The 15,443-nt window shown below is 33.6% G+C and overlaps 1 protein-coding gene and 1 pseudogene across 1 annotated transcript; both read left to right on the forward strand.

Moving 5' to 3' along the window:
- The first annotated feature begins 3,583 nt into the window (after nucleotides 1-3,583).
- Nucleotides 3,584-4,364, forward strand: LOC125831624 (uncharacterized; annotated as a pseudogene).
- Nucleotides 4,365-7,115: 2,751 nt separating this feature from the next.
- Nucleotides 7,116-8,472, forward strand: LOC125830044 (acid phosphatase 1-like). Its single transcript, XM_049509264.1, has 3 exons — nucleotides 7,116-7,555; nucleotides 7,856-8,065; nucleotides 8,159-8,472. Exons 1-3 carry the CDS (start codon nucleotides 7,146-7,148, stop codon nucleotides 8,331-8,333), a joined length of 795 nt encoding a protein of 264 aa, XP_049365221.1. The 5' UTR covers nucleotides 7,116-7,145; the 3' UTR covers nucleotides 8,334-8,472.
- Nucleotides 8,473-15,443: the final 6,971 nt, after the last annotated feature.

Below are 15,443 nucleotides of genomic sequence, written 5' to 3' on the forward strand. Positions count from 1 at the left end.
ATACTAGTTAAAAACTAAAGACTAAAGTATTACTATCTTAATTTCTTTTAAAAAAAATAAAATAATATTCTACCCTACCCCATTTAACCCTCCGCTCCTAATTTATTTTTATTTTTTTACATTTTTTTCGTTTTGTGTTAGATTTGTATAGATATTTAGGAAAATATTTTTTTCTATTTACATACCGAATATAATCGAAATAAAATTTATTTTAAAAAAGTCTTGCAGGAGGTAAAAAAATACTTTTCTAAAAAATAAATATCTAATACAAAACGAGAAAAAAATGGAAGCGTAGGGTTATGTGCGGTGGGCTAGAATTATTTTTTTAAAATAAAAATTAATATAATAGCTAATTATTATTTGATGGGACGGGGGGAGGGGGGAGGGGAGGGTGAGATGAGGTAAGATTCTTTTTTTTAAAAAAATTATAAAAGAATTTAAAAAATAACTAAAAAATTGGGGTAGGAGGAGTACATAAGAGGAAGTGGTGGAGTGGGTACGAAAAATAGTTTACATTTTATTTTATAATTTTTTTTGGGGAATAGTAATAGTTTAATATTTAACTCTAACTAATACTAATAATTTATTTAATTTTTATCAAATAGGAATATTTTGTCCATATGGAGTATGATGTGACAATTTTTATTAAATAAAAGTGAGAGTGTATTATACACACCATGATGAGAGTGTAATAAAAAAGAGAGGTGTGTTGCTCTAACTAATAAGTGATAGTTCAGTTATGAGATTCACACTCTCAATAATTTAGGTATGAAATAAAAAAAATAGATAGTTTAAATATGTTTTTGATCCTTATCTTTTTGGTAAATGCTAAACAAAATCCGCAAGATGGTGTGGATTGTGTCTAGTTAATGCAGTGATTATGATGAATGATTAATTAGAGACTTGCAGACTATAGTTACATATATGCAAATGGATAGCTAAAAGTCAAGATTAAACTAATATTATGGGATTAGATGTAGATATTATGGAAACCGATCATCATGTTCTACTTTGTAAACGTCCACATCGTAAATGACACAATTTCGTTCATGAATCAATAGTAAAGTATTCCCTCTTATTCAAAGAGTTTTTGTGTGAGTTGACCTAAAAGTTAATTAAATTTATTTATAAGTCATTTATAGTTTTAGAAAGTATTTGATAAAGTTAAAAATTAACTTAAAATAAGTTTAAAATAACTTTTAAAAAGATAAAAATTAAAAGTAAATCTCTCGTTACTTTTTATTTTTGATTTAGAAGTCATTTAAATTTGATCTTTTATTTTTCAACTTAAAAGTCATTAAATTTGACCCTTTATTTTTTACTTAAAAGCTAGCACTTTTTTTAAGTCAATTGAAAAGAGCTCTTAATCTATGGATTAATGGTTAAAATGCTTAACCACTTGTCGTTGTCTTACTTTCCAATTATTTCTTCTTAGTAATAATTTCCTCATATACTCTTATAGTATCATTGACTAATGAATAATTTATGAACAAGAAACAATATTAATGATACCAATGATATATATATAGTATCAGTTAAGCGAAATTATCAGTCTTAATAATATCAAAAAAGTATATGATACTGATTTAGTATCAGTGAACAAAAATTATCAGTCTTAATGAATAAGGGGATATGAGCTGTAATTTTATTTTGAGAGAATGGATATTTCTTGGATTACTTTGAATTGGGGTATAAACATATAATTATTTTGAGTTTTATGGCTCATTTATGTAATTTTGCTTTTATTAAAGATTCAAACCCAATTAGCATCTAGCTAAAAAGGAGACGGGATTTCAAAGAATGAGTTATGCATATTATGATTAAAAAATTATAATCCATACCTCTTCTAGTAGGATATAAGTTTCTCATCTTTATTCTAATCTCTATCTTATTTGTTATATTTGAATATTTTTATTATAATTCAATAGTTTAATTATTGTCGTTGTAATTTATCTATCAATGATTATATAAAACTTGAGTACATGTGTTGAGAACTTGAATTCGTTACAATTTAGGACATTAATGTAATTAATAAGTTTTTTTTCAATCAGATGGCAGATTCTTTTAAGTCTTTAGAGACCCAAAATACATACAAGTCAAAATAGATTATTATAGTGAAATAATATTATAACAAACGTCGATTATAATATGGATTGACTGTAGTAATAAATCATTCCTCGTTCTTAAAGAAGAATTAATATGTTTTAGCACCGAGAGTTTTCAATTATTTGAGAATATATTTTGAATACAGTAGGCAAGATGATTGATTAACCAAATAGGAACTTGCCTTTATTTTATTGTTTTTTTTGGCTGAAATGCAGAGGCAAAAACCTCGAGATGCGCTGAATATATTTTATTAATGCAATAATTATGAAGACTAATTAGATTAGGAAAATGACTACCTAATGGCCAAGATGAGACCAATAATTTAATTTATTAGATGATCTTTAATGTGTATGTTGCAAAATCTGCTGATCAAATAAAAGCACTTTCGGAAAATGCCTCTTAAACTCGGTCTAATATCATATTAAGAGTATTTTATTTTATCATAGATCTTCTTAATTATTCATCTTATAAAGTACTCTTAATATAATTAAGATATTTATTTAAAGATTTAATTTATCATTCATTTTCACAGTAATCACCGCCCTTATCGTTATCTATCGGCTATCACTATCAACTACCACCCCATCACCTACAACCACCACCATCACTACCGCGTTCAATTAACACACAATTGTCAGGCCATAATTTTCAATCATCGCCTCAAATCACCAATCACAAGCGAGAATCTCAATAACAAACACCCACTATATATCGTCAACAATCATTGCTAATTGCCACCATCAGCTCCACACTTACAATTTATCACCATTGGCAGTCGTCATGATCACCACATGATATCTCTTTCCATCACCATTACTCTATAATCATCGATCATTCGACACCAACAATCAACATCGCTAGCCATCATAACCTTTAACTGTCATATAATTTTTTTAAGAAAATATTTTATAATAGTATTGATTATTTTGGTATTTTATTTAAATTTTATATTTATTAATTTTTTTATTAAAAAATTCACATATTCAAATGATGAGAACAAGCCATTTTACTTATTTAGTAATCAATTTTTTGATACAACAGTACATCTTATAAATATACAAATATAGATATATACACAAACGTCTAAATCTTAGCAAAAAGAAATATGATCTTATACTTGCACGGAGAAGTGTGTTCTTAAGAACTACATTAGTTCTTTGTTAGGAGAGACCCAAGATATATACAGTCAAATTAGATAATTATAATGAAATAATAATATTATAACGAATATAATAAATCATTCCTTGATCTTTAAGAAGAATTAATATGTTTTAGCACTCATGCACGTGGATAAACGAGTACAGAAAGCATAAGAATGTTATGGTTATCATCATATCAGAATGTGGAGGTCTGGGAATATATATAAGCAATTGAGTACTAAATTATTAAACTGTAAAAAGTAAAAATTACAATTAAAAATACAACTTGTAATCGTAGGTTTAACGACAAAAGTTGAACAACTTGACATTATAATTAAATGGGTTAGACGGTTTCTTATTTTTATTAGGGAAAAAGGACGGATTTACTCCCGAACTTTAATAAATGGTACGTATATGCCCTCCGTTATACTTTGCGTCCACATAAGCCCCTGCCGTCCAATTATAAGTACACACATACCCCTCTCACTAACGGATTCCTATTTTTTTACACGTGTCTTAATCCTATTGAACTACCCGTTTGACCCCCTTTTTTAACCCATAACTTAACTATCTGCCCCATAACTCAATACCCACTCAATTTCCTCTAAAATGAATCATAATTAAAATACCCAAATTAATCCTATTGGTCCCCGCACATCCCAAATTAACAGGTCCCCACGTCATCCCTTCTCGCCGACTTACAATCAGTGAACTCCGCAACCTTACTTCCCCTGTTCCCCATACCTTTGCACCCTTCTTCCCCATTACAGTATTTTGGTGGAAACGAATAGGGGCGACGACGATTTCGTCACTATTGATGGAGTTCGGGTTTCCGATCCGAATCTTTTTATCGGGTCGAGATTTGTTGTTCATGGGTTAGATGGGATTCTTCTCACTGAATTCAACATGTATGAGGACACTTTGTGCCAGATGGGAAAATGGTTTTTTGCGTCGGAGAAAGTGGAGCCCTTCGCTCATAAATCTGGCCGGCATTCTGCGTCGGCGGTGAAGAATGGGGGGTTTTCTAGAGTTATGAGGAAGCATCGAAAATTGCAGTATCGCCGGATTTGGAAGAGTAATTACAGTGTCAGGCGTAGCTGCGGAGAAGATGATTTCTAGGGGCATTACTGTAAATCTCGACTTTCTGCTGGGGTAAAATTATCTTTTTTTCGAGGATATTCAATATTGTACATAAATGGAAAATAGTGAGAAATTATATTTTCTCTTTTACTCAAATATTCACAATTGTGAAATATTAATGAAAATGAATATAATTGTTCTGTAAATTTCCATTTTGGCGATGAGAAATTACTATATTCTTTCACTTCATTTTTGTTGTTTCGTATAATTTTCCACCATATTTTTTTAAGCATTAATATGAATAAATAATTCTTTAATTTCAACTTATCACAAAATTTTAAAAACACGTTAATACATTATATGACACGTTTTTCATTTAAGTTACACAATTCAAAAATCGGGTGGGGACCAATAGTATTAATTTGGGTATTTTAATTATGATTCATTTTAGAGGAAATTGGGTGGGTATTGGGTTATGGGCGGATAGTTGGGTTATGGGTTAAAAAAGTGATCAAACGGATAGTTCACTAGGATTAAGACACGTGTAAAAAAATAGGGGTCCGTTAGTGAAAGGGGTATATGTGTACCTATAATTGAACGACATGGGCTTATGTGGACGCAAAGTATAACGAAGGGCATATATATACCATTTATTAAAGTTCAGGAATAAATCCATCCCTTTTCCCTTATTATTATCTCTTCAAAGGGGGTTGGTGGAAAGACAGTGGGATGTCAAACCACGCCAGAGACATGGCAATTTATTTATTCGATAAAATTATGATCCGGTATCTTTTTATTTTTCTATTTCAATGTGGAATTTTAATTTTTTTATTTTATTTTAAAATAAATAATGTTTCACATCATTAAGAAGATATTAATAATGTTTTTAATTTTATTCTCATTTAAAAAATGAAATTTATTTAAGTAAGAAAATACTTTAAAATTACATTTTTTTCAAGGTATTTATTAAGAATAAATTAGTAAAAATACATCTTACGTTTTATGAATGAGTAATTTTTTTAAAGGGCGTGTCCAAATAAAAAAAACAGCACTTATTTTGAAATAGAGGGAGTAGAAGTTTTTTATTTATTTCTAAATTCGATGTCGTTAGATTAACAATTATGAGAACCATAAGAATACGTGAAATTAGGGTAAGTAAGTGTTATTACTATCTTCACTTCAAAATAAGTTCATTTTCAACACTTATTCTATTCCAAAACAAATAAATTTTTCAAATGTATCAGTATTACGTCTTTTCTTCCAAAATTACTCATCTCTTTAATGAGGATGTGTTTTCAAATATCTCTAGATTCAAAAAGAATTCTAGAAGAAGCAAAAATATAATACTGACAAATCAACTACTCTCTAATTAATGTCAGTAATAAATTTTCTTCACGCCTCAAAAATTTATTTATTTTTAAATTAGAGGGTGTATGAATAAATAAAATACATGTACGTCACCCGCAATAAATTGACTTGCACGCTAGCTGTCCCGGCATGGAAAGAGGATGATGATGCTTTTGCTTGTTAGTGTTTATAATAGTATTATTGTGCCAGAAGAATACGATATTGATCAAGATATCGATAGGGATATTTATAATATATTTATAGGATAAGTTAACTTAATTTGATCATGTGGATCACGTCCGTTACAATTGTTACATGAATATAGTATCGACTATTATGGTCATTTAGCGCGATTAATTGAAAGCCGGGATATTTTGGTGTATACCGGGCCTAGGACCAAGTTCTAGGATGTTGGATGATTTGGTGGTCTATGTCTCTGCCGGCATCGCTCGATTTGGCACGGTCAAATAATCTCAACTCGGTGTATTTCAACCAATACAATTAACACAGAATGTCACTTGTATTGGGTATTATTTACCCTGAGTTTCTTACCATAAATAGGTTTTTCTTTTAGGAAAAGGTTTTGAATTGGCGAGTCCTTTTCTTGTAAGAAAAGGTTTAGGACTCTATAAATAGAGGTTTGTTCCTTCTAACTTAATCAACATTCAAAATGTAGTCTTAAGGACTTTAAGAGTTTTGGTTAGAGGAAGAATTTGTGGGTCACAAGCTTGATAAGTTATCACTTGTGTGAACCTCCCATGTATTCCGAGTGAATTGGTTGAGGTTAATTCTCTCTATATTTTGTACTCTCATGTTTATATAGTGGATTGCTCATCTCCTTTGTGGACGTAGGTCGATTGACCGAACCACGTTAAATCTGTCCCTTTTGGTGTGTTTCTCATTTGTCTTCTTACTCGTGGTCTTTCGAGGTTTGCTTTGCTAACTTCTGCATTACACCCAATTATTTCGATCCTAACAACTTGAAAATCTTATTGTTAAATAAAATATTTTGACAGACTAAAGATGAAAAATGGAAATCCTCCCAGCCGAACATGACCTTTTTAAAAAGTATAAGCTAAGTTACAAGGATATGAAAAAAGAAGGATTTTAACAAATCCTCATAGAGAAACATGCCTATCCTGTCAAATCATATCATAATCCATGTCGTGAAACACGTGATGACCTAGTTGTGTGAAATTAAGTCTTAAAGTCTAACTCACAACTAGCTTATGTGCGTGAGCAATTTTGATTTTGAGAGCCCCAACATTGAGTGAGATGGACCTGCTCTGATACCATGTGAAAGTGTGATTGTCTCATCTTAAAGCTTAAACTATTAGAAAAAACACATTTTTATTAGTTAATTATATATTCTCTTGATTGCTTTTGAGAGGTAGTTGAGATTGAGGATCTTATATAAGGGCACCATATCCGAGCAATATAATCTCAACATCTTCTTTCTTCTCTTCCATCAAAATGAGGTGTTTCACTATTCTCTTCTTGTTTTCAGCTATAGTAGCTGTGGCATTGGCCTCTAATGTGGAAGAGGTCATTAGCCAAGTAGTAGAAATTCACCGTCTAAGGCCACAAACTGGTTCCGCTGGTTATACCGTCCCACAATTGGACTGTCTTAGCTGGCGCCTCGCCGTGGAGACGAACAACCTCCAAAACTGGAAATTGGTGCCTAAAGAATGTACAAACTATGTAGGTCACTACATGTTAGGCAAACAATATCGACGTGACTGTGAGTATGTTGCCAAACAGGCTATTGAATATGCCAAAGCCCTCAAACTTGGCGGAGATGGAAAGGACGTTTGGGTATTTGATATTGATGAGACCACTCTCTCAAATCTTCCTTACTACGCACGATCCGACGTTGCTTTTGGGTAAAAAATAAAAAACATTAGTATAATAATTTTTATGTGTGTGTCCGCTTATTACGTTTTCTAGTAGGTACATAGATAGATGAGAAATTTCATAAATAGCGCTATTAATTAGCATCCATTTTTGCAAATATAGTTAGATTTTGTTTTAATCCAAAACATATGGAGTAGTAGCATTTTGATTTCTAAATGTAGTAAAATACACTTACAACATCGCATCGTAACTAAAATTTCATATCTGATTGTAATTATATATATGTATGTATGTACGATCAAGTAGATATTCAATGCATTTTTGTGCAGGGCTATAGCGTACAACAACACAAAGTTTAGTGCATGGCTAGCGGAGGGAAAAGCACCAGCCATTCCTTCGATACTGGGTGTATACAAGACTGTGTTGTCTTTGGGGATCAAGCCCGTTTTCATTACAGGGACGAGAGAAAATTTCAAACAAGTGAGGATTGTCAATCTCAAGAAAGTTGGTTATACCAACTGGGCAGCGCTTATACTAAAGTAAGCAATATGTTCGTATTTTCAGTATTATTACGTATTTTTTCGTTTAAATTTATGTAAATTTATTTGACTGGATGATGGATGACTTTACAGGGGAGAAAATGATTCGGGATCAGCAGTGCAATTTAAATCAAGCAAGAGAACAGAATTGGTTAAAGCTGGATATAGAATTGTTGGTAATATTGGAGATCAATGGACTGATTTAATCGGAGAAAACGTTGGAGCTCGTACTTTCAAAGTCCCTGATCCTATGTATTACATTAGTTGATTCTAAGCAAATTTTAATCATCAAGCATGCTAATTAATTAACAAAGGGGGGTAGTTTTTTTTATTTCATGTTTTATGTCTTTCGACTTTTCCTATTCACCCTCACTTTGCTATAATAACGACTTGCTTCAACATTTTAATTGTTTTCTTCTTGGCAATTTTGTTCCTTTATATTAAAAGGCGCACATCTCTATTAATTTAATTTCTCATTACAGCCTAGTGCCACGTCCCGCCACATCACAGTTAAATTTGGCGTCCGGATAGGGGCGGAAGGGCCTAGAGTTGTGGAGAGGTTTCCGGAAGACTCTAGAACCCTCTAGATTATTCAAGAAGGCTAGAGAATTCCCTAGAATTCTCTAGAATGACTTAGAAGGCAATGGAAGGTCCTAGAGTGTGTAGAAAGTTCTAGAGCTAGGACCAAAGTGTAAATAAGTTTAGGGACTTAGAAAGTAATTTAAAATTCTACTTTAGTCCCTAGGAGTTAGTATAAATAGGAGGTGCCCCTCATTTGCAAGACACCATCCAACCAACCAAGACTCCAAGCAAGCAAGTTGTAAAGCATTCTCCAAGCAATATAAGCCTTCTTCCAAAATTCTCTAAGTCTTCCTTTTCATTCTCTTAGCGATCTTAGTCGTAAAGGCTTACTTGAGCTTACAAGATCGTAAAAGATTCGTGAGTAAGTTGTCAAGTGCCGCGCGGAGCTTTAGTAAGACTCTAAGTCCGTGACAAAATGGTATCAGAGCGAAGGTTTGCACTAAGGGAATGGCAACCGAAGGGGACGTAAACGCCGCTAGCACCACCAACGTCCGTCCGGATGGTGGAAAAAAGGCCCGAAAAGGAAAGAAGCACCAAAAGAGTCATGAGGAAATGCTGTTGGATCCCACACCAAGCGAGGCGCTAATATCTCATCCACCTTCGACCACCGAAGCAAGTGATGATGAACGTGGCGAGGAGCCTATTGACGTCACCGCTGGAGAAGAATGGGTCGCAAGGGTTGAAGTGGCAAGGCAAGCCGTGGAGATATTAGGCCGGCGTTTGAACATGGCTGATGGCAAGTTCAAGACTCTTGAGGACTTCACCCTTGAAGAGACCGAAAACATCCGTAAGGAGTTGGAGGGACGTCAGCGGGCCGAGTTTGAGATGAAGGAGGCTATCACTTCCTTGGAGTGTCGGCTCATGGAGGCATTGAGCACGATTGAGACCATGAAGGCCGAGATGAAAGCACTCAAGGAAGGTGTGGCAGTTGGAGGATCATCATCGCTTGACCGAGATAGGGAGGTCAGGGTCGAGGCTCCCAAGCCACATATGTTCAAAGGCATCCGTGACGCGCAAGAGGTGGAGAATTTCCTTTGGCATTTGGAGAATTACTTCAAGTGCAACGGGCTGAAGAGCGACGAGAGTAAGATCAACACCGCTGTGTTGTATCTTTCGGAGATGGCCATGCTATGGTGGAGGCGCAAGGATGCCGAGATAGGGAAGGGGACGTTCACCATCAACACCTGGGAGCAATTTCGGGAGGAGTTCAAGAAAGCCTTCTTCCCTAACAACGTCATCTATGAGGCGAAGCGCAAATTTAGGGAGCTGAAGCAAACGGGCAGCATCCGCGCATATGTGCAGGAGTTCACTACCCTCACACTTCAAATTCCTAACCTCACAGATGATGATATGTTGTTCCACTTCATGGATGGGCTGCAAAATTGGGCCAGGACGGAGTTGGAACGTCGGTAAGTCAGGACCATAGATGAAGCCATCACGCAGGCCGAAGCTTTAACAGACTTCAGGCAGGAGAAGCCCGACAGAGCCATAGGAGAAGAGATGAGAGGTAGTCATGACCATGGTGGGGGAGATCGTGGCAAAGGCGAGGAGCAGCGGCCACATCCCAAGAAGCATGACACCTATAAGTCCGATGGCAAGAAGTCTGGACATCATGGCAACACAGAGAGGAAGCTAGAGGTTGCCAACAAAGGTGGCTGCTACATATGCGGTGGGCCGCATGGTTATGCAAGGTGCCCTGAACTGAAGAGCCTTGGTGCTATCCTGCGAGAGCGGAAGGAGAAAGACGCACAGGAGCAAGGACAAGGCGCAGAGACGACGCAGTTGGGCTTGATAGGACTATGCGGAGCCATCACGAAGCAGCCAGAGAAGCCAAGAGGATACGGCGCACAGTATGTCGACCTTAAGATCAATGGAAACCCCGCTTGTGCTTTGGTCGACACGGGTGCAGAGGTCAATCTTATGACCAAAAAGGCAGCAACGAGGTTGGGGTTGAGTTACAGTTCAAGCAACGCCCAACTCAGGACGGTCAATGCATCCCCGACTCCCGTGTGTGGAGTCGCGCATGGAGTGAGCATCACGCTAGGCGAGTGGCAAGGTAAGGCCAACTTCACTGTCGCTCCTTTAGATCTCTTTGACATAATTCTTGGGCAGGAGTTCTTCCAGCAGTGCCACGCGGTGATCGATCCCTACCTCCAACGACTTCTAGTCATGGAGCAAGGAGGATCATGTATGGTGCCCTTAGTCAAGGTGCCGAAGACGGAAGGACAAGTCCGCCTAACGGCCATGCAGCTCGAGAAAAACCCTAAGAAGAAGGAGTCGATGTCTAGAGCCACCATTGCAAGTTCGAAGAAGGACAATGGTGCAAGAAGGTCCTTGCCACCGTGCATGAAAAAGGTGCCAAAAGAGAACAATGCCGTGATGCCAAAGAAGCTGCCGAGGCGCGCACATCCTAAGAAGGAGATGAGCCATAAGTCCGAGTTAAGAGGGCTATGGAAGATGTTGAAGGAGTTGCGCAAGGGCCTTAATCGAGTTAATGGACTATTGGTCGCGCACGCACAAGGCTCGGATGACGATGTAGCGGCAATGCGACGCGGTCGTCGCATTAATAGGTGGGGGAGAGTGCCACGTCCCGCCACATCACAGTTAAATTTGGCGTCCGGATAGGGGCGGAAGGGCCTAGAGTTGTGGAGAGGTTTCCGGAAGACTCTAGAACCCTCTAGATTATTCAAGAAGGCTAGAGAATTCCCTAGAATTCTCTAGAATGACTTAGAAGGCAATGGAAGGTCCTAGAGTGTGTAGAAAGTTCTAGAGCTAGGACCAAAGTGTAAATAAGTTTAGGGACTTAGAAAGTAATTTAAAATTCTACTTTAGTCCCTAGGAGTTAGTATAAATAGGAGGTGCCCCTCATTTGCAAGGCACCATCCAACCAACCAAGACTCCAAGCAAGCAAGTTGTAAAGCATTCTCCAAGCAATATAAGCCTTCTTCCAAAATTCTCTAAGTCTTCCTTTTCATTCTCTTAGCGATCTTAGTCGTAAAGGCTTACTTGAGCTTACAAGATCGTAAAAGATTCGTGAGTAAGTTGTCAAGTGCCGCGCGGAGCTTTAGTAAGACTCTAAGTCCGTGACACTAGACTCAAGAGGATCAGATCACCACATGACGTTAATTAATTAAATTGCGCAACTTAAACAAAGTGCAATAATGGAACAGGGAGAAATTACCTTTTTTTTTTGTTATAAAAATAAACAACCCATACCTAACGATTATTGCAATTGCTTGTGCGATGTGATAGCTTTAGATGTTGAAAAGTTTTCATCAAATAAATGAATAATATGATTTTTCATTTATGGTATACCTATACATTTTTTTAATTTCAAAATATTATTGTCATTTTGTCTCAAAATATTTGTTATTTTAGATGTTCATGATAAAATTAACTTTTTTTTTCTTATTTTACCTTTAATTGTAAATTCTCATTTTTGAAGACTAAATACACTTCAAATATATTATATAAATAGAGAAATCAATAAAAATAGATTATATCTGAAGACATTAATAAGGATAAAATATCATTACTCCTAACTAATATTTTCTTAAAGATGTGTAAATAAAAATACAACAAGTGTTCTGAGACATAGCTAGTACGTAGTATATGTCAAGTGCACCAATAGTTATCACAATTAATTTAGCTAACGTTTGACCATAGATATTTGAAAGTAAATTTTGAAACTTTATCATTCAAATATCTTTTTTCCAAGGGATAGCTAAGTAATAGAGTGGTCTTACCTATTGACCGTAATACAACTTTAAATTTTAAAAATTACAATGTCAATAACTCAATTTTTCAAATTTCAACTTTAAAATTTATAATTAATCCAGAGTTTAGCTATCAAGTGATATGTCGGTACAAATTAATATATTAATGAGTACTAGGCGTATGAGTTTGTCTGCAATAATTCTAAACCCATATTCTATTCTATTTTTTTCTCTAATAAAAGCCATAGAAAAAGACGAATAATTGTGATGGGGGACTCATTATTAGGGGTTTGATAACTATACCTTGCATTTTATATTGCAACTAGTACGTGCGTATGAAACAAGACTAGTTGCACTATTTAGAAGCAATATAAAAGACAACTACATAATGGTTACCAGATTAACATGAGGGCGGATTTACGTTGAATCATGGGGGTTCATCCGAACCCCTTTTATAAAAAAATTACACTATATATATAAAGATTAAAATATTAATTTACGTGTATATATATATATACTATTGAACCCCCTGAACATATACCAAAGGCGTAGTTCAGTGGCGTTGGGGGTTCAGGAATTTGCTCTATTGCACGCATGTTGCGTGTTCGAATCTGGGCAAAGACATTTTTTTATCAGCTTATATTTTAGACGTTAATTTTTTTAAAAAATAATAATGCAATCAGAAAACGAAGTTTAGTTCCAAAAAATTAAAACGCTGATTGGGAATTTAGGATTTATTAGTTTAACCCTTAATTACAAAGTCAAATATTAAAAAACCCTTTTCTTCTTGATTTGATCCGTTTAATCCGACCCGTTTATTTGTGGATATTATTTACGTGATTAATTTTTTTTGAACCCCCTTGTTGAAAATCCTCCCTCCGCCACTGGTGGTGGACTGCTCTACCCTAAACCAAAAATTTCAAGTTTAAGCTTTGAGTATGAAGAAAATTATGTTGGGAGAGCCGCTCCAAAAGACATTGCAGTGTGCAATTCAAATTTATTCGAGAATTCAATACATGTTCTAGAAACCGGATGGAAAATCAAAAACAAAAAAGATAATGATTACCCGTATGTGTTTTGTCAAATTAAATGAAATTATCTCTTTGCCTGATTGGTCCATCTTTAAGTACGCTAGAGCCTAGCTGAATTAGTGTTTTTTTAATATACTAGATATAGGACCCCGTGTCAGCACGGGGCCCAATATATATTATTTTTTTATTTTAATTTATGTCATATTATGGAATTTGAAAAGTTATTGAAATTTTTATATGATTTTAAAAATATTTTAAATTTTTAGCTATTGTGATTTGTAGTACTTTTTTTTAACATACTTTTGAAAAAAAATATTTATTACTCTGTTTGTTCTAATTTATGTGGCACACGCAGAATTTCAAATATTAACCATTTTTTATATGTTTCTTTAATATATTAAGTTGTTAATTATTGTATTTTATAGTACATTTTGAACCTAATTTTTTAATACTATATGTTATTTGCCATGTCCCAATTTATGTGGCATTAATTGATAGATTTATTGGAGTCGAGAGATTTATTTTGTTAATTATTGTAATTTATAACTTGTTTTTCGTCAATTTCGTTGACTATTTTTTTTATTAATTATTGTAATTTATTGTTTCTTTTTCGTCAATTTCAAACAATACATGTTTATCATATAATCCATTTTATGTGGTACCAATAGAATTTAGAGAGTCAATTAAATTTTTTATATAAGTTTTAAATAATTAAGTTGTTAATTATTGTAATGTATAGTATTACTTATAGTATTTTTAAATATATTTAAATATTAAATGTTAGGTTTTTTATCCTAATTTATATGGCATTGATCAAATTTAAAGTGTAAAATAATTGTTAATTATTGTAATAGATAATATGAAGTATTTAAGTCATTTATAGTATAGTAATTAATATATAATATGTAGTATTTAAGCGGAAAATGGTGGGCCCATTTATATAGTTTGATAAATATATTGGATATTAGTAGTGATTTATAGTATAGTAATTAATAATATATAATATGAAGTATTTAAGTGGAAGGTGGTGGGGCCCACTTATATATTTTATAAATATATTGGACATTTGTAGTGATCTTATTGGAACAATGGTAATAATTCCTAGAGTCTTCTATAATATAGTAACATGCAGTGAAAAGTAAACTAAAAATAATAGTAATAATTATAATCAAACTGAGATCAAACCAATCTGGCATTATATATAAAATTTTAAAATTTATTTTTATACATAAAAATATTTATTTTGATATATTTTGTAAATATTTCTTATACTTTTTCATAATTCTTATCTTTTAACATATTATTTCAAGTTTTGAGACATAAAATTTTGAATGGTCCAATGAAGGTTATAGTCCATAGATATTGGTAACTCTAATAAAACTCGAATCACTACTAATGCTAACAAAAAAAAAAAAAATTCAACACTAAGAATGACAATAATGTCCAATATTTGTTCTTTAGTTTTACCTTGACTTAAACATTTAAAATACATTATTTAATTTTAGTTTTCTTTAATGTTTAATCATGTAATTAATATTTATTAGACTTATTAGCATGATTTAGTACTTTTAATCATTTTCATTTTGACTTATTAATTTTCAATATTTATTTTATGGGATTTCATTATTATTTTTTGTTGAATATTTTAGTGTAATCACTCATCTCATATTTTGTGTTATTCTCTTACGAAACTCCTTAGATAGTTGTATTTTGGTAGGACTAAGGTAATTAGATGTTTGTATGAATAATTTACCGGAAAACCCCTGAAAAATTTGATAACCCGAGTTTGAAAAACCCAATTAGTTTTATTAATTTGATTTGATTTATATATTAATTAAAATCCGACATAAATAGTTTGGTTTGATATTTGAAAAATCAGCACCAACTCGACCATGTACACCCCATTGGAATGAAAATGTTTTGGGAACAAAAAACGATATTGTTAATTTTATAAATTTAATAATTTAATAATTTAAGCCACTATATCCATGATCACAATATCTTCTTTATTCTCTTCCATCTATTTGGTTATATAAAAGCATGAATAAT

The sequence above is a fragment of the Solanum verrucosum genome, unplaced genomic scaffold (assembly GCF_900185275.1).
Source record: "Solanum verrucosum unplaced genomic scaffold, falcon-dt-bn FXZP01000102.1, whole genome shotgun sequence".
Classification (NCBI taxonomy): Eukaryota; Viridiplantae; Streptophyta; class Magnoliopsida; order Solanales; family Solanaceae; genus Solanum; species Solanum verrucosum.